At 38.5% G+C, this 19,560-nt stretch overlaps 1 protein-coding gene across 2 annotated transcripts in view; it reads left to right on the top strand.

Moving 5' to 3' along the window:
- STAMBPL1 (STAM binding protein-like 1) overlaps positions 1-19,264 on the top strand; it is a 20,749-nt gene extending 1,485 nt beyond the window's left edge. Inside the window, exons 2-8 of one of the 2 annotated variants that reach the window (XM_008591365.1) lie at positions 3,528-3,745; positions 5,217-5,292; positions 7,107-7,202; positions 9,082-9,439; positions 10,619-10,743; positions 12,774-12,911; positions 19,148-19,264. In XM_008591365.1, the coding sequence (XP_008589587.1) occupies positions 3,528-3,745; positions 5,217-5,292; positions 7,107-7,202; positions 9,082-9,439; positions 10,619-10,743; positions 12,774-12,911; positions 19,148-19,264 (1,128 nt within the window). The remainder of the gene's footprint in view (positions 1-3,527; positions 3,746-5,216; positions 5,293-7,106; positions 7,203-9,081; positions 9,440-10,618; positions 10,744-12,773; positions 12,912-19,147) is intronic. The other variant, XM_008591366.1, reaches the window with a different exon arrangement.
- The last annotated feature ends 296 nt before the right edge of the window (positions 19,265-19,560 follow it).

A 19,560-nucleotide genomic window follows, 5' to 3' on the forward strand; every position in this document is an offset into this window, starting at 1 on the left:
CCCCACCATTCCCACCATGTGACACCCTGCATTGCTGTAGAGTCACCTCACCACATGCGTTCCCTGGACTTTGAACTTCCCAGCCTCTGAAACTGTAAGCAGTAAATATTGTTTTTTATAAATTACCCAGTTTCAGATATTTCTGTTATAAGCAACAGTAACAAACTAATCCAGTGGGAAAATAAGTACTGTCCCATTTCCATCTCTGCGGAGGAAGTAATCATCCTTATGGAGTTTCTAATGTGTTTTTCTAGAATATTATATAGGAATAATTAAATTTTTAATGTACATGACACTGTAAAGATAAACACTAAGGATTTTTTGTCTGGAAAATTTGTGTTTTGTTCTTGGAAGCTCACATGCAAATGAAATATTATGGTTTGATGAAAACTTAAGGTCATGTCCCAGGTTTATCTCTGAAATCAATTTTAAATTTGGTAAGGATAGCACCCATTCAGTAAAGGAAAAATAAATCTTATTTTTATCATCAGGAAAAAAGATAATCTAATTTCAGTCATGTTGCTCTCCTTTCTCTCTTCCTTCCTTATTTCTCTCTTTTATTTGATACATTTATCATCACTTGTATTGCAGGGAATATGCTACATCCTAGAGAATGGAGATATAGAGAATAGAGAATGGAAAATGATTTCTTTCCCCCAAGGATTCATAAGGGGTTGTGCACAAATAATTATAATTTAGTATGGACTGTACAGTAATAAAATATGGACAAATTACTTTTGTACATGTGGGAGGCTAAAAGCCCCTCTTGAAGATGCCCTAATTTCTGTAGATGTTTTTCCAGTCATTTTATGATATCACTGAAGCAATTATCTGTGTTTAAGTAATATTTTCATTTAGTGCTGCCTAGTTCTACAGGTGAGTGTGGGGAAAGTGGGTGGATTGCTGTGTTGTCTGAGACATCTCAGCTGGAAGACTGTGAATACTCAGGCCGGAGGCTCAGAATTCACAAGCTCAGGTTCCTGTCTCTGATGTGGTGAAGCTGCCAACAGCTCCTCTGAAGTCAGAGTCTTTCAGAGAATCAGAAGAGCAGCACAACAGTGTTTGGATCAAAGAGAATGTGTTTTAATTTGAGATGAAGTCACTTAGGAAGGGCCTGAGCACTGGCATTGCTAGTGGTCATACTTCTCTGCTCTCAGAACTGTGGACCAAGTGAGAACAGATAAAAAAGATGTCAAGTGAGGATAAAAATTGAGTGTGCCCTTTATTCCTGGTGACTTGGACCTGGAAAAGGTGGGAGACTGATAAATCTCTTCTGCTCTGCATTGATCTGGCTTACCTGTCCAGTCACAGGAGGGACAGTTGGAATCCCTGAGAGCTGCCTTGAGGAAGAAAAAGCAAGGAGGATGACTCACCCACACTGTTCTAGGCCAGGTCAAGAGAGTAATGGCAGGTGTAAGAGGCATGACCTGCTTCTGACTTGACGGAGCCTTGAGAAACAAGTTTATGGCTCTCTGGTTGTATATTAAACCTTTAGGAGCAGAATCCTTTCAGATTTCTGGGCTTCTATCTGCTATAAAATTATTACCAATGTAGACCTTGGAAAAACTCCAAATATCTAATTCATTGCACCCTGCCCCTGAGGGTTGGTTAAGTAACACAGGGCCAGACCAAAACTTATGTCTACCTTGATTTCTTCCATTGCTTTCTGCAGACCTTAATCAAGTGCTCTGCCCACACTGTAGTCAGAGGCCTTGGGAAGATAAATTTTCTCTGGGCCAACTCCATTCTTGGAGCATCAAATGATGGTAGAGTGGTCTGAAGCAGTGCTTCTCAAGCTGTAGCATGCCTAAGTACCTCTGGGAACAGTAGTTAAAATATTGATTCTTTTTTTGATTTAATTTTATTTTTTGGCAGCTGGCTGATACAAAGATCAAACCCTGGACCTTGGTGTTACCAGCACCATGGTCTAACCAAATGAGCTAACTGGCCAGCCCTAAAATGTCGATTCTCTAGCCCACTTCCGGAGATCCCGAGTCTGTAGATCTGAGGTGGGGCCTGTTAGGAATTTGCATTTTTAAGAAACTCCCAGTTGATGCTGATGCTGCTGGCGCATGAACCGTACTTTGAGACACACTGGTTTAAAGCAGGGGTCAGCGAACTATGGTTTACGGGGCCAAATTTACCTGCTTGTTTTTGTAAATGAAAATTTTTGAAACACAGCCAGGCTTATTTGTTTCCATATTGTTTATGTCTGCTTTCACACAGGGAGAGCCAAATTCAAGTTGCTACAGAGACCATATAGTTAATAAAGCCTAAGATATTTGCTATCTGGCTCCTAACAGAAAAAATTCCCTGAATTTTTTGCCATTCTAAAACACTGACTTTTTAATTGAATAACTGAATAATTATTCTGAATGCATATGCTCTCTGATTTTCCGAATATGTATAGATGCTGTTTTTATTAATAAAATTCAAATGTATTAATTAATATCACTGGCTTTTTTTCTAGTAACATTTTTTCAGTCAAGAACTAATTAACATGTAATTACTATTATGTGGAGGCCTAAAAGTCTTTTTTCATTTAATTTTTTTAATTAACATGTACTAATTGTGCATCTTTATGGGGTACAGAGTTATATTTCTATACATGTATACTATGTGTGATGATCAAGTCGGGGTAATCAGCATATTCATTGCAAAAATTTACTATTTCTTTTTTTTCTCTTAGGAGTATACTTTTGTAAAAAGTTTACCATTTCTTTGTGATGAGAGCATTTGAGCTTTTCTCTTTTAGCCATGGAGAACATACAATAAATTATTGTTAGTTATAGATGCCTAACACTACTCTACAACACTAGAACTTACTTTTCCCATCTAGCTGTGATTTTGCACCCATTAACCATCCTTTCTCTATCCCCCCTTCACCCTCCCTTTCCCAGCCTCTAATGACCACAGTTCTACTCTCTACTAAGAGTCTTTTCATGTTTAAAAAAAAGGGGACAAGGGTTCTTATGCTCAAAAAGTCTTTTTCAGGACTTCAGATGGTTTGCTTTTTGGTTTTTTTCACTCATTGAAGATAGAGGGAGACCCTGAAATGTCTTATAAACTAGGTATATTCTGGAATAGAATTGAATCATTAGATTAGTTTTGAATTCAAGCTACTTCCTGGAGACCCTTCAGAGTAGAATGACAGGCACCTACCATGGCAGAAATTCATCTTGTTTGCTTCACATGAGAAACATTCACAGGGATGTGATGGTCAATGATATTTTACCTAAAATGACCTAAAGTATTTATATACTCTGGCACTGCCACATAATTGAACTGAAACCTAAAAGGAGATCCTATTCCTACTCCAATAGTAATGTATATTTACCCTGGATGCGTGTCTTTTTGGTGCATAGACCATGTGTTAAGCAAAACGACTTTACTTTGATCATGTCATTTACTCTTATGAAAATGTTTCCTTAGATATTGGTGTCAGGTTTTTAGTACAGAAAATACATCCAGAATATCAGTCATATTCTTTTCTTATTATAATCAGAGATTTAAATTTTGCTTTGCAGAAAAAGCTAGCTGCTATGCCTGACCACACAGATGTTTCCCTAAGCCCAGAAGAGCGAGTCCGTGCCCTCAGCAAGCTTGGCTGTAATATCACCATCAGTGAAGACATCACTCCGCGCCGCTACTTTAGATCTGGAGTAGAAATGGAGAGAATGGCATCTGTGTATTTAGAAGAAGGAAACTTGGAAAATGCCTTTGTTCTTTATAACAAATTTATAACGTAAGTCGTGTTTAGAGAATGGTTGGCAACCTCCTCCCTACCTGGGAAAATCACTTGTTTTTAGAAAGTTAAGCAACAAATATGAAATTGGAGGTTATCTACCACCACCGATAGCCAAAATTTTCCAAAAATTTTTGTTCCTGAACTATAACTTACTAAGTGTTAGTTTTTTTTTTCACCTTCCACTGTTTTGCACACACCCCTATGGAATTCTAAGTGTGGTGAAGGGGAAAGGCCACTCTACCCTCTTGAGTTACTGAGTAATCAGAATACCTGAATTTTCTGTGTCATTAGTGGTATGATAATTTGGAATTCACTTATTCTCCCTGGGCCTCAATTCCTCATCAACAAATAAAAGACTTATGGGAGAAAATCTCTGAAGTCTCTTTATCTCTAAATATCTGTGATTTTATTCTATTTATAAAGCATTGGGCAGCTGTCTACTTTTATGTAGCCTCTTTAAACCTTAATTTTCTCATTTGAGAAATGAGAGTTGTACTGCCATTTCTCTCTATCCTGTATAACCTCGTTGTCAGGTGAAAAGAGATGATAAAAATAAATATATGTATGTGTGTGATTTGTAAACAACAATATCAGTCATTACAGGTATCGCATATTAGTTATCAGAAATAGCATTGACAGGCCATTCTGATCTACAAAGGAAAGGGTATTCATTCATTTTACAAATATTTATCAAGTACTTATTACATTATTCATTTTATTATTACATTATTCATATTACATTACATTTTATTACTTATAAGTACCTTATTCATTTTACAAATATTTATTGAGTACTTATTATGAACTGGACATTGTTCTTCAGGCTGAGGATATATCAGTGAATAAAAAGAGAATTCCCTGCCCTTGTGGAAGCAGTAAGTTCACTTTATCTGGAAGGGATGCACCTGGTTTGCTGTAGGGATTTCCCTTCACTTCTGTGGTCTCTTGTTCCTCAAAAAGGTGATGAATAATAATTAACTCCTAATTCACACCTCTTAATCCACTAGGGATTCTGGTTGCCATTTCTCTTAGTTAGGAATTTTCAGTTAAGTTTTTATATATACACGATGGAGCCACTGATTCATTGGTGGTCATTTGAGCCTTTTTCAAGAACAAGAAGGGATTTACGTTGATCTCTGCAAACTCTCACGTCTTTATGTGGTCCTCTGTGTTGCCAGCAGCACGTGTAAGTAAGGTGGTCTCTGTGGGTGAGCACCCAGACCTGAGAAAGAACAAAGAGACTTGGTCTATTTAGGGAGTATTCTGACTTTAACCCTGTAAGCTTCAGTGCTTAGTTTGTTGAGTTTAACTACCCTGAAATTCCAAAATAATACTTGTGCCAAACTTTAGTGAAAAGGCAGGTTCTTAAACATGCCATTTTTGAAAAGGGTGCTGGTTCTCATCTTAGAAACTGTCATTGAGCTTTTGCTGTCATAAGATGCTTAGGACGTGTTTTCTTTTTCTCTAGCTTGTTCGTAGAAAAGCTTCCTAGCCATCGAGATTACGAGCAATGTGCAGTACCCGAAAAGCAGGATATTATGAAGGTACTGTAGAGTTGATTCTCCGCAGGGGGATCAAATGCTCCATAAGTATCCATTATTGATTTGCTCCCCTTCCTTTCCTCCTCTATTTCTTCCTCTTGAGAGTTTGAACACAGAAATTCATTCCATTAGCCACGATGTTTTGATTTCTTCTCATGCATTTAATGATCATTACTCAGCCGGTGTGGGGTGTCTAATTGATCCTGGTGAGAAAAAAAGAAAGAAAAAGATCCAAGAATGTGCTCAATCGCCTTATGGTATGAAAAAGTAATTACTTTACAACTCTTCCTAGATGTTGAGAGAATGATTTTATATTTTCCTGTACTTGTCTGAGATGGCCACTTTGGTTGGTTTTAATTATTTCTTACAGCCCTGAAACCAATAACTATTTGAAAATCAGTGTTGATTATTAAGGCAGATTTAAAGTTCTAGCTATTTATGTCTTATAGAACTGGGCTTATAGATAATAAAGTGTTGAAGGGTGGCCTGAAATACTCTCAAGTAAAAGAAAGACTGTTGCAATGCATTTATTTATCATCAACTTTTGCCACATATATAGTTTCAAATATCTCTTACTGAGAATATATCCTTTAAGATAAACATTTAAGATGTTTCCCATTTATTCGTCTTAGTTTGTGTTGATTTTATATGAAGGAAGATAAAACAGTGCATATAAAGCCAATCTCAGCATGAAATTTTAAATAACTTTTAAAAAATATTTTACCATACAATGGATAAAGGCACTCCAACCAGTTGAGTCAGGCCTGAGCTGCCGGGAAAGAGAACTCAGATTTTGTCAAATGGTCATCTATATTTTTTTAATGTCTATGCTCACTTACCTGAAGTATCATTCATTATCATGTCTTTATGTAGCATTTTCCCTCAATTATCTCACTTATTCAACCTCAAAGAGGTCTGTATGGAAACCAAAGGTCGCAGGCTGCCAAGGTGACTCTTCTACTGTAATTTAGAGTTCTTATTTTTACTTATAGGAGAAAAATTTTCTAAAAGCATATACATTTCCCTTGTTTATGCTTGTTGAATATATGGATAGATGAATGAATGAACGAATAACAAAGGACTAAGAGAACAGACATTTTGGTGAAAGAGCCTGGCTAGAGTCAGGAGACTTGGGTTCTAGTCCTAACCTGGCCACTAGCTAGTTGTATGATACTGGACAAACCCTTCAATTTCTCTAGAACTTTGTTTCCTCTTCTCTAAAAAGGGTGGTGGTCAGACTATATCAGGTTTCCCAGATTTCCCTGCCATTAAAAATCACTGGGGAAGTTGTTTGAGATCCAGATTTCCCAACCCCTTCTCTAGAAATGTTAGTTCAGCAGATCTGGGAAATCCATATTTTTATTAAAAGTGCCTCAGCTGCTTTTTATAGTCTACCCCCCTGTATAGTCCCCAATGTCTCTTCTAACTCTGATGCTACATGATTTACATACTGTGCAATGTACAATTACAAACCCACTACCTAAAATGGGGCACCTGCCTAAACAAAATGCTTATCCAACCATTAGAGTCAATAAAGTTCTTACAAAAGGGATTTGTTTTTTTCCTTCCCTGCTGAAAAGATATTTTGGAGCCCCAGAAAAGAGGTGTTTATTTTTCTGCCATCATCTTTGGTTACTTGTGACTTAATTTCTAATAAACATACCAGCTGTTTTTCTTTCTCAACTGATGATTTGAAAGAGCATACTGAAAATCCCACTAATCGATATATGTATATAGCTGTTTTTCTTTCTCAACTGATGATTTGAAAGAGCATACTGAAAATCCCACTAATCGATATATGTATATATTTTTAAAAGAAACTGAAGGAGATTGCATTCCCAAGGACAGATGAATTGAAAAAGGACCTTTTAAAGAAATATAACATAGAATACCAAGAATATTTGCAAAGCAAAGTAAGTTCAATTGGTACATTTACTTCATGACTGTTTTCTGTGCAAATATTTTTTGAATTTTCTTTTATATGAGTTTTTCAAATGTCATATGCATTCAAATTAAAAATTAATGATACAGTGAAATGAAACCAATAAAAAATTCATGTGGATACCCAGGTTAAGCACTTGCACCAAAGATGTGGTATTTATATTTCCCTACAACTTCTAATAATGCAGTGCATTAGAAAATGGATTTCCTGTGGTGATTTAAATAGAGCTTTTTGACCAACTCTTGTGAATGTAACCTTGAGCCACATGGCTGCTCTTTGCCAGATGAGCAGGGGCATTAGGAGGTAAGGAGAATAGTATATGGTTTCTGATGTGTCTAATTATGTAGACCTTGGAAATGTAAATTCTTAATTTTTATAGCATTATTATAAATGTTGTTTTGCTTTATTTCAGTGTTTATTTGCTTTGGAGTTTGCTACCTTCTCTGACTCTCACTTCAGTTCAATCTCATCAGTTCTGAAAATGGTCATGTAGCTTTTTTGACTTTCTATGGGCATGGCCAGAGGCTGGTTTTGAGTGAGGCGTTTTAACTAACTGGTAGAGGGAATGTTGAAACCAGAAGTTTCCCTGTAGTGTGGATATTAATGATTTGATTTGAAATATGAGAGATAAAAATGATCTTGGAGGCTAAGACAAAACAACAGCAAGAGAGAGAAAAGCCCAGTTCAAGTCTCCCATCCAAGCTCAGCAATGTGCGTGATCTTCCCAGATCCCCCTGGGAGGAGCAGCCTCGGCAACTGTTCCAGGTTCTGCCTTTGGTGATGCCAATGACCTCACAGTCCACAATAGTATCCCATGTAGAAATCTCCATGGGGTAGAGTGGCAGCATGTATGCCTAGGGGAGAGGAACAGACATGCCCGTAAACCCTAGCAACAGGCAGCACCAGCATCACCTGGAAGCTTATTAGAAATGCAGAAGCTCAGGCCTCCACCCCAGACCAGCTGAATCAGAATTTGCAACTCTAACAAGACCCAGGGTGATGCATGTGTACATGAAAGTGCTTCTGTAAACTACCCCCACCTTCCAGTAGATCCCAAGATCTAGTTTCTATCAAAATCATTTGGGGAGCTTATTAAAATTTTATATTCTCTCACCTAATAATGCCCAGATATTTTGTTAGGACTGGGGAGCTTGGGGCCCTTCATGTTTAACAAAACTGGTTGGTTCTGAGAGGGACGATTGCTGTACATTTTGAGAACTGTTTCTTAGTGATTGCCCCTTCTCCATAGAATGTGAGTTCTGGAGTCAAATGCAAAGGTTCTAGGGTTGCACTGTCCAACAGAACTTCCTATGATGATGGAAATGTTCCACTTGGCATTCTTCAGTACGGTAGCCATCAGCCACGCATGGCTATTGGGTGCTTAAAATGTGACTAGTGCAACTGAGGAACTGAATTTCTAATTTTATTTAATTTTAATTAATTTAAGTTTAAATAGCCACATGTGGCTGGTAGCTACTATATTGGACAGTGCAGTCTAGGAGTGAGATATTTTGTTCCATGTGATCTGGTCAATGAGGCTGAGTAGACAACACTGACCTTGATTTTTCAATATTTAGAAGTATAAGGGAATGGAGAGAACAAGTGGAGGGAATGGTTGTCATGACTTGTCTCTGGTAAAATATGAATGGATTTAGAACTGCAGTCTTCATCAGATTAAGGAGATTTTGCTGTGATATTGTGTATTTTCCTCATTGTCCCCTGAGTGTCCCTGTGGGGCATATTGCAATCAAGCTGTCTCTGTCTGCTAGAAGATTTAAAGTGTCTAATCCCAGTTTGATGTTATTGCCTTGGAAACTAACCTTCTCTTCTGGTAACTGCATTTTTTAAAGAACAAATATAAAGCCGAAATTCTCAAACAACTGGAGCATCAGAGATTGATAGAGGCAGAAAGGAAGCGGATTGCTCAGATGCGCCAGCAGCAGCTAGAATCGGAGCAGTTTCTGTTTTTTGAAGATCAACTCAAGAAGCAAGAATTAGCCCGGGGTCAAATGCGAAGTCAAGAAACCCCGGCCCTGTCAGAGCAGATCGATGGGAGCGCTTTGTCCTGCTTTTCCACACACCAGAACAATTCCTTGCTGAATGTATTTGCAGATCAACCTAATAAAAGTGATGCAACCAATTACGCTAGCCACTCACCTCCCGTGGACAGGGCCTTGAAGCCAGCTGCTGCTCTAAGTGCTGTTCAAAGTAAGTGATGAAGTGCACCCTGCAAGACATCGAGGCTCATCTGGTGTTGCCATATTTCTGTAGCATCTGGGAGAGTTCTCATTTCATTAGTAATTGTGGTAGGACCCCTACTTTGTGAATCATATGACCCAGTACTCTCTGCCTTTTACTACGTATAACCTTAAAATTCAGGAAACATGATTTGCCCGCTGATCGAGCAGAGACCCTGTAATACATAGAATTGTATTTTGTCCTTGAAAAGATTTCACATGAATAGAATTCCAAGCATTTTTTTTGTTCCATGTGTTTTAGTCATGAAGTTAAATGCTAATACTGGAAAGGAAAGATGTTGAGAAACTTGTTTGTCCAGACCTTCGTTCAGCAGTAAAACATTTATGTTCAGTATGTTCAGCATTATTCCTGAACCCAGAGAATCTCATACACGTAGGTAGTTAACCTCCAAATGGATTATGTGTTTCTGCCAACAATTAGTGCTGCTTAGTAATGCTAGATCAGTGCTGGCAAGTTTCCAAGATCAAATAGGGAATTCTTCCTGGCAGACACTGTCAGATGGAGCTTGTGTTCCCATTTATTTTATTTTATTTTTTATTTCTTAATTGTTTTTTGGTGGCTGGCCAGTTCGGGGATCCGAACCTGTGACTTTGGTATTACAAGGCTGCGCTCTAACCGGCCAGCCCCCCATTTATTTTAAGAGTTATGACAGGCAACCGTTTTGTAAATTACTTTACTGCTAATTATTTCCAAAAATGTTCTTTTGCTTACTGATAACCAGCTGTCATACTGATATAAGTAACATATGGTAAATACAATAAAGAATAATTATCCAATGTCTTATAGAATATGAGATGCATTCTATGCAGCCTATACATTTAACGGTATATTGACCTCATGCCAAAAGGTAATATGTACATACATATAGTTGATGTCGCGCACAAACGTGTAAACATACTTGTACCTTCCCATTGTGTTCATAAAATAATTTACATACAAAGTATAATTTTACCTTCTTTTTAGTCAATGTTTACTTTTAAGAGTTTTTAAATAAAATATGGAAAGTGGAGCACTGGATAATTTCATTTCTGAAATTTATATTTAACTGCAATTGCTTGCCAAAAACAATTTTAAAGGATGGGATGTAAGATTTGTTTTTTAGCTTTTTCTCTTTTTTCTCTTTCTTAGATTTAGTGGTTGAAAAACTGCGATGTGTAGTTTTGCCAAAAGATCTTTGCCACAGATTTCTGCTGCTGGCAGAATCTAACACAGTGAGAGGAATAGAAACCTGTGGAATACTCTGTGGAAAACTGGTACGGTCTTTTTTCATCTCTTTGCACAGGATGCATTAATAGTACTAGCTTTCTTGTGATAAGCAGAACAGAATAAAAGCCTGTTGAGGTGTAAATATTATGAAATTTACATAGATTAATTTCACAAAACCACTGTCATTATCACTGAAATTATCCTCTAAAAATGGATTATAGAACTTCAGGGGCACTGTAAAGCTTATTTTAAAGAATCAATTGAAGTATAAATTAAATCTGTTTAGGAAAATAGTAGATTACAGGTCTTAAGATTTCCAAATCCATCTAGTTTGCCAAGTCAAATTTCATTTAATAGCAATTCCATTGCAATTGTTAGTTTCACATACATTTATGTAATTAACTTTTTACCCGTTTTTACCTGTGGCTGGTATCACCGTGCCATCCTTTTTCAGATACAAGTGGCATAAAACTAGGATTTTGTTGCTTTCTTTAGTTTAAGGCAGTAGTTTCAGCAAACTAAAATCCATAAGCACAGGTCGTATTTAATTATGGAAGATGTTAGCAGTAGTATGTGATGAAAGACAATGTCAAAATAGGAGGTAAAAGAGAGAAGACGTATTTAATTTTCTACCTGTAACAAAGATGAATAATATTTCTTTGGAAGTGTCCGTTCTTAGTCTCTTTTGAGTATCAGTTTATATTTCTGGGTCCAGGCTCATTCTCAGTCTTCAACATTCAGCTTGGAACTGCTATTTAATTGAGTACTGTGTTTTGTTCAAGACACATTCTTCTGCTGTATTCCAGTGTTTTGTCATCACTTCCTCCAAGAGAGAGGAAGCCACTGGTGACAAGCACAGGCAAATGATCCACTGTCTCCCGCGCAGCCACCTTCGTTGTCCTTCAGGAGCAGTGTGCTCCCCCTCACCACGTGTTGTATTTAGTTTGACTGATGGATTCATTGATTGATTCATTAACTCACTCTTTCATCAGACAAACATTTACTGAGTACCCCTATGCGCCTGGCACTGTGCTAGGTATTGATATTCAGCAGTGTGCATCAGCTACAGTCCCTGACACGTGATGTTTAGACAATACTTGTGAAGAACCAGACAAATGACTAATTATAAGTGGGTTGAGGACTCCCAGTGGAAGGACAGGGCATCCTGGGAATGTGTAACTGGGAACTCTAACCTTGTCTGGGGGGCAGGGTGGTTGAGAAGGGCTTTTCTGAGAAGTTATGTTTAAGCGAGACCTGAAGAATACATAACATAGCCGTGAAAGAAGGGGTGGGGTGGAGGGGAGAGTTGCAGTCAAGGCCAAAGGAATAGTGCCCCAGTTTGCAGGAAGGCCCTGAGGCTAGAGAGAAGCCGGTGCTGTGGAGAGATAGAGAGGCCAGCCTGCCTGGGACAGACAGCTCCTCCCAGCACAAACACCTCTTACCTGAGGATGCCACCAGCCTTCACAGCCCTCTTCCTTTCAACCATTATCTGTACTCAGGGGGGTAATTTGTTTTTCCTTTCTCTTTATCTGATTGCTAATTGAAACAGTATCTTAATCATAGAAGATCCTAATGTGTCCTCCCAATATTAGAAGAAAGTCTTAAGTCTTGAAGTGAAATTAAATATAATTAGTAAAATAAAAGCAGGACCATCAACTCCACAGCCCATAGGAATGCCCTTCAGTAACACCACAAAATCACTTCACTAGTATCTCCCCCTCCAAATAAACCTGCCCTTGTTTTGTTCTGACTTTTCCATTGCAGATGTAATATATCAAGACATTATTTATTAACTAAACTTCCATGCACCAGCCTGGGAAGCTCATTCTTATTTATGATATGTTTTCTGTTGGGAAAATGGGTTTCGAGCTCTAAACAACTGACTCTCAAGCTTTTGGTGAAGAGTCCATTTTTACACTTGGGACTTTGGTTTTGGATTGTGGTGGGGGTGCGGGGGGTGAGGATGCATGCAGTGGGTGTGCTCTCTAGTCTTGTAGCAAAACATTGCACTTGCTGTTCGGGTAGAGTTTTTTTTCTGTCAGAGACTTGTTATTCGTTTTGCTAATTGTTTTTTTAGACGCATAATGAATTTACTATTACCCATGTCATCGTGCCAAAGCAGTCTGCGGGACCAGACTATTGCGACATGGAGAATGTAGAAGAATTATTCAGTGTTCAGGATCAATACAGTCTCCTCACTCTGGGATGGATCCATGTACGTTTGACCTTTTGGATTTCTGTTTATTTTTGTAAGGTGTGTTATTTTCCTCCTTAGAGAAATCTAGCTTAGGACTGGCTGGTTAGCTCAGCTGGTTAAAGCATGGTGCCGATAACACCAAGGGCCAGGGTTTGATCTTTGAACTGTCTAGCTGCCAAAAAATAATAATAATAAAAAAAGAAATTTAGCATAATTTAAATAGTTTTTTATTTTTAATTTTTTCAAGTGTAATAAATGCCATAACACTGTGAAAGTTGTCAAAATCAAAATACATTCACTTATAGTACAAAAAACTGTGACAAACAGAGCCGGGGAGGGCCGTGAAGGGGGGGTTCTCATGCATAAATGCCTGATAACAAGAACTATCACAAAAGACTCCATAAAAACCACAACTTTGCACAAAGGTCATCATACCCTTACACACAAAAAAATACATCTGCAAGATCATCTGCCCAGCAAAGTCCTGTCCAGCCTCGAATTAGCACCACCCTTGTTATTGATCCTTATAGCCAAGGATAATTATCTCAAAATAATTATATAATCCTCCTCATTATTCCTTTAAAAATCTTTGTCTCTCCTTACCTCCCTGAATACACACATAGTCTACTGTGGCACACATGTTACCATTGCAATGTCCTATTCCTCAATACACATACTTTTCTATTTAGATATCCTCTCTCTGTTTGTTATTTAGGTTGACAATATTAAAGCATTTTCTACAGTGTTAGACTGAGTGTAAATCTGTCAAGTCTCGATTTGGAGAGGGGTATCTTATGCTTTTTTGTACCATCCAAAGTTAAAAGAGAAAGAGAAAAGTGAGTAATATTTGAAAATTAGGTGATTTTTTCTGATGATTTTACAGTCTGTTGGAGGCTTAGCCAGATTTTTAACTAATTTGACTAAACAATGAATGTTTTCTTTCCTTTTCCTGTGGGTCTAAATTAGATTATTTTAAGAAAATTTCTGAAAATGTTTCTTTTAAACAGGTGTTTGTGTACATCAGGGAAGGTTCATATACTTCACTGAATCTCCCCAATAGGCCAAGGATGTATCTGTCTTTCTATAAACAGCCACAGAGTAAGGCCAGGGGGTCGGGCCAAGAATATTGGTTTCCAATAACCACCAGGCCATCACAGGAGTGGGAGAAGGCTTACGAATCAAATAGACATGAGTTTAAATCTCAGCTCTGCTAAGAATTCACTACAGGAACATTGGCAAGTTATTTAAGCAATCTGAATATCAGCTTTATCACTTATAAAAAGGGAATTATAATGTGTTAGTCTGTTTCTGTTCCTTATAACAAAATACACGGAACTGGATGATTTATAAGAAAATGAAATTTATTGTTTACAGTTCCTGAGGCTAGGCAGTCCAAAGTCCAGGGAACACAACTGGTGAAGGTCTTGGTGGTGGCAACAGTGATGGAGGGTGTCACACTGTGAAAATGGTGGAGCAGAGAGAGAGACAGACTCTTCTCTCTCTTCTTTTAAACTCTCAGTACCACTCCCCTTACTACCATTTTTAATCCCTTCGTTAGGGAGTGGTCCTACAGTCTAATCACCTCTTCAGTGCTCCACCTTTCAATTACCATAATAGGATTTCCCACCCTCTTAACAGTCACAGTGGGGGCCAAGTTTCTAATACATAAAACTTGGGGGACACAATTCAAGCTTCAGTGAGTTTGGGGGAAACATAATTCAATCCACTGCATGTAATAATTGAATTCATATGATGTTGAGTATTAAATGAGATGTTAGTGAATTTCTTAGCGCATTTTTCTAGAAATTCAGAAAATTGTAGCTGTTGTTATTGGTGATGATACACTACTTTTTAAATTTATAGTTCAGTTCATCTGGGGGACATTTTTTCCATTCAATCCCACACAGCTGGACCTGGGGTAGTGTCTTAGTCTGTTTGTTCTGCTATAGCAAAATACCTGCGACTGGGTAATTTATAAAGAACAGAAAATTACTTATCATTCTGGAGGCTGGGAGGTCCAAGATCAAGGCACCAGGATTGTTGTCTGGTGAGTATTACCCTCTGCTCCTGAGATGGCGCCTTGTTGCTGTGTCCTCACGTGGTGGAAGGCAGAGGGCAAGAGAGCATTCCCTTCAACCTTGAGCCCTTTTATGAGGATACTAATTCCACTCATGACTTAATAACCTCCCAAAGGTCAAACTTCTTAGTACTGTTGCATTGGGGATTAAGTTTCTTTTTTTTTTTTCCTTTTTTTGTCTTTTTTCGTGTCCGGCAACGGATCGCAACCCTCAGTGTTGCGCCCGTACCGGACCGGGACCGGCAACGGGATCGCAACCCTCAGTGTTGCACCCGCATCTCGCTCAGCCAGTGAGCGGGAACTGGTCTGTATGTGGGATCCGAACCCTCGGTGGGAGCGGCATCGCACTCCCAAGCGGCGCACTGTAGCAGTGCTCCACCGGGCCGGCCCGGGGATTAAGTTTCAACATGAATTTTTGAGAGGACACCATCATTCAAACCATAGTAAGTAGAGACAAGTAATCCATCCCACTGGCATGGGATGCTAGCCAAGAAGATTTTCAGGGCACATCCAAGGGAATTCTGAGAGCCCTCAAAGAATGATAAGTGATCATTTTGTATTTTACTTTCTTTTTAGAGAAGCACTGAGTAGGGGCAGCACAGATGTGCATGCACACACACACACACACACACACACACACACACACATACACACACATACACATACTTGCTACACATTTGGTGTTGTGTAATTTAGGAGGGTAAAGGAGACTTCAGTCCCAGTTCCACCTGTAAATACTGTGTGCTCTGAGTCAGGGCTCCTGACTCGGTGGGAGCGCCATCATGCTCCCAAGCGGCGCACTGTAGCAGTGCGCCACCGGGCCGGCCCGGGGATTAAGTTTCAACATGAATTTTTGAGAGGACACCATCATTCAAACCATAGTAAGTAGAGACAAGTCATCCATCCCACTGGCATGGGATGCTAGCCAAGAAGATTTTCAGGGCACATCCAAGGGAATTCTGAGAGCCCTCAAAGAATGATAAGTGATCATTTTGTATTTTACTTTCTTTTTAGAGAAGCACTGAGTAGGGGCAGCACAGATGTGCATGCACACACACACACACACACACACACACACACACATACTTGCTACACATTTGGTGTTGTGTAATTTAGGAGGGTAGAGGAGACTTCAGTCCCAGTTCCACCTGTAAATACTGTGTGCTCTGAGTCAGGGCTCCTGACTTCCTTGTTTCCAGGTTCCCTCATTGATTGAGTGAGGCTGATGAATGCCTTATGGCCTTCACTGTGTTTGTGTGAGCAGTAAACAGGATACCAGGTGTGAAAGCACTTTGAAAAGTATAAACTGCCTTTCAAATGCAAGAAATTACTTATAACGAAGAGTTTGCAATGTTTTCCATTTATCTATTTGCTTTACTTAACAGTAAAAAATATGCCTTACTGTTTGCTTGGTAATTGCTGTATTTAAAAGGCGTTTAGCTTAACATGATTTCTGTAACAAGAAAGCATTTTAAAGCGAAACAAGTCATAGCAAAGAAACTGTAACTATAAACTAAGAATGACAGTCCATTAAATCACACGCCTACATTGTCAAGTCAGTGTTACTTTACCTACAAAACATTTCCCAAATTAGAAGCAAAAGCTTTTCCCTTGTAACTTTCTGTGTATATAATTTATGCAATAATGAAGTTAAGCTGTTTAATAAATTTGGCATAATTCTAGAATTCCAGGGTTTAACGTTTTGTTTTTTTTTATTTCTTTTTGTGGCAGGTCAGTACAGAGACCTGAACCCTTGACCTTGGTGATATAAGGCCGTGCTCTAACCAAATGAGCTAACCGGCCAACCTCCTGGGACTTAGGTTTTTGTGTGATTTATCTCACTGTATCAAGTTGTAGTTCAATGAAAGCATAAAAACATTACATTTCGAAAACTCAATGGTTGTAATGATTTTTTGTGATGGTTTTTAATTTTTTTAAGACTAGTCAAGTGCAATAGTGAGAAGAGGGGGAAAGAGTAGAACAAGGATTTCAATCTGTAACTCACTGTGACAGTCAATTGAGATAACTCAGTACCTTTGGACTGGCCATAGTGATGGTTTTTATTGAGCATAATAGTAGCAACAAATCCCAGAGCTGACTTTTTTCAGGTTTAAATTAGTCATAGAAAGAAGTTCTGAATCAGAGTAGATAGACCTGGAATTGAATTTAGACCTCTTGGCTTAACTGGCTGATGAGCTTCAGCAGCCTGCTCACTCTCCTGATTACCCCACTTTCTTCATCTGTAAAATGGGGGTCATTAATAACACTGATCTCAGCTTGTAGTTATGAGGATTCAATGATTTCATGCATGGAAAGTGATTAGTGCAGTGCCTGGCACACTATTCAGTTGCAATAAATTGCACCTGCTGCTGTTATGATTACCCCACTTTCTTCATCTGTAAAATGGGGGTCATTAATAACACTGATCTCAGCTTGTTGTTATGAGGATTCACTGATTTCATGCATGGAAAGTGATTAGTGCAGTGCCTGGCACACTATTCAGTTGCAATAAATTGCACCTGCTGCTGTTATCATCATCATCATCATCATCATCATGATTTTTATTTCCGCAGAGTGATAGGATGTGGGAGCAGCATCTTCCCATGGGAGAGCTGTCCTCATCGGAATAGAAGTAATTTCTCTGGGCAGAAACAAAGGGCTTAGAAGGCCTTGTGGTGTGCATTCAGTCTGGAAATAAATTGACAGGCAGAGTGATTTGTCTATTTGACAGCCTGCTTCCTGCATCCAAAGGCACTATAGTTCCTTTACAGACTACTTACTTTTTCTTTTCTTGTCTTTCAATACATGGAAGACTGTATTTGACTAAGAAAAAAATATTCCCTGTCAAATATCAGGCTGTCAGACGCTCCCACTTACACCCCTTCTAAAGATTTGGGTTTTACTAGGGTAATTTCCATTCCTCTGTTGATCTGATAATTTTATAGAGCAAGAGTTATTTTGCAGAAGTTACCTTGCAGAATATGTATCTTTCTGCAAAGAATCAGTTGATTTTACCTTCATTCACTTAAATAAAGTAGAAAGGAGTTTTAAAATCTTGTATTTCTTTAACAGACCATAGTGTATGTAAAGGCATTTAGCTATTACTATGGACCTATGCCCTTGAGTTAATGACAGCATTAAAATAACAACAGCCATAAGTACAGCTAAGGACTTTGATTCCTTTTTATGTGTTGTTCTATGAATTTTACACTGACTGTTCCATTTAATCTTCATAACAATCTCATGAAGAAAATTATTATCCCTACTTTTCAAATGGTGAAATGAGCAAGAGATGGTTGAGTAATCTTTGCAGTGTCATGTAGCTAGTGAGTAATGGGGCCAGGACTCAGACAGTGTGTGCCAAGGACCTTTGTTTCATGATTAAGATGGTCACATTCCTTTTTCAAGGGTAATTAGGATTAAAAAGGAATTTTTAAATTATTAATGTATGTATGTATTTTTCATATGCAAATATGAATCTCTGATTTACCTCACATAAACACAAGTTTGTAAATTGCCAGAAACTTGGAAGATTTCTTTTAATTTATAATCTCCCCTTCTTTCATGTCATATAGGTATTTAGTTGCTGAGCAAGATGAGTTCCAAACCCCTTCAACAACTTGGAGACTCCTGTTCTCCCCTTTATAGGGAATGGCAATCCACAAAAGGAGACAGAGCAACATTTGGTGTATTTAGTGAAAACTTCCTTTTCGTATATATGGTTTTGAATATAAATATCTCTGGTCCAGGGTTTCCAATCACAGCACTGCTCCTGTGTGACCCAGGCAGCCCACTTAACCTTCCTGAACCACAGGCTCTCCATAAGTAAAAAGTGAGACAATAAAATAAATATCTCATAGATGAGTTGTAATAATTCAATGAGTATCTGTTTAAAGCCTCTGGCAAATTAATTTCCAGCTCTTTCTGTCCCAACAACAAGAAAGGACATTAACGCTCCTAGGAGCCTCTTCTCAAAGTTGTAGCTACTCCAAAGAAGCAAATAATAGGAATGTATAAAGGGAAGGATTATGTCAGCAAAACACTTTTTAAAATTCTTATGTGGTTAATGATGGTAGAAGAGAAACAAACATATATATAGAATTTTCTATGAGAATGGGCTATTGCTTTGGCTAAGACTCAATTACCCTGGTAAAACTGTCCTCTTTTCTTTTCGTAGACACATCCCACCCAAACTGCATTCTTGTCTAGCGTGGATCTGCACACTCACTGTTCCTACCAGCTCATGTTGCCAGAGGCTATTGCCATCGTCTGCTCACCAAAGCATAAGGAGTGAGTGTGACTCCTGCGGGGAGCCCGAGGGGAGCTTCGTCTGGGGCTGCTGGCTTCATGGGTATCCCCACACCAGGTTGTGGCACTTAGACTGACAGGCTCTAGGTGCCCTTGGGAAAAAGAAATGGGTGGCAGCCAGCTCCACATCCCTGAAGCTTTGCAGTCTTTTGCTTTTTAAGCTCCTTTCGGTGGTAGAGTGACTGGTTCTTTCTTCAGTTAATGTGACCTTGAAGCAGATAATATTTAAGAGAATGTTATCCTACTTTGTCTTTTTTTTTTTTTTTTTCCCTTTTTGTCTTG

Source organism: Galeopterus variegatus, unplaced genomic scaffold (genome assembly GCF_000696425.1).
Source record: "Galeopterus variegatus unplaced genomic scaffold, G_variegatus-3.0.2 Scaffold6866, whole genome shotgun sequence".
NCBI lineage: Eukaryota > Metazoa > Chordata > Mammalia > Dermoptera > Cynocephalidae > Galeopterus > Galeopterus variegatus.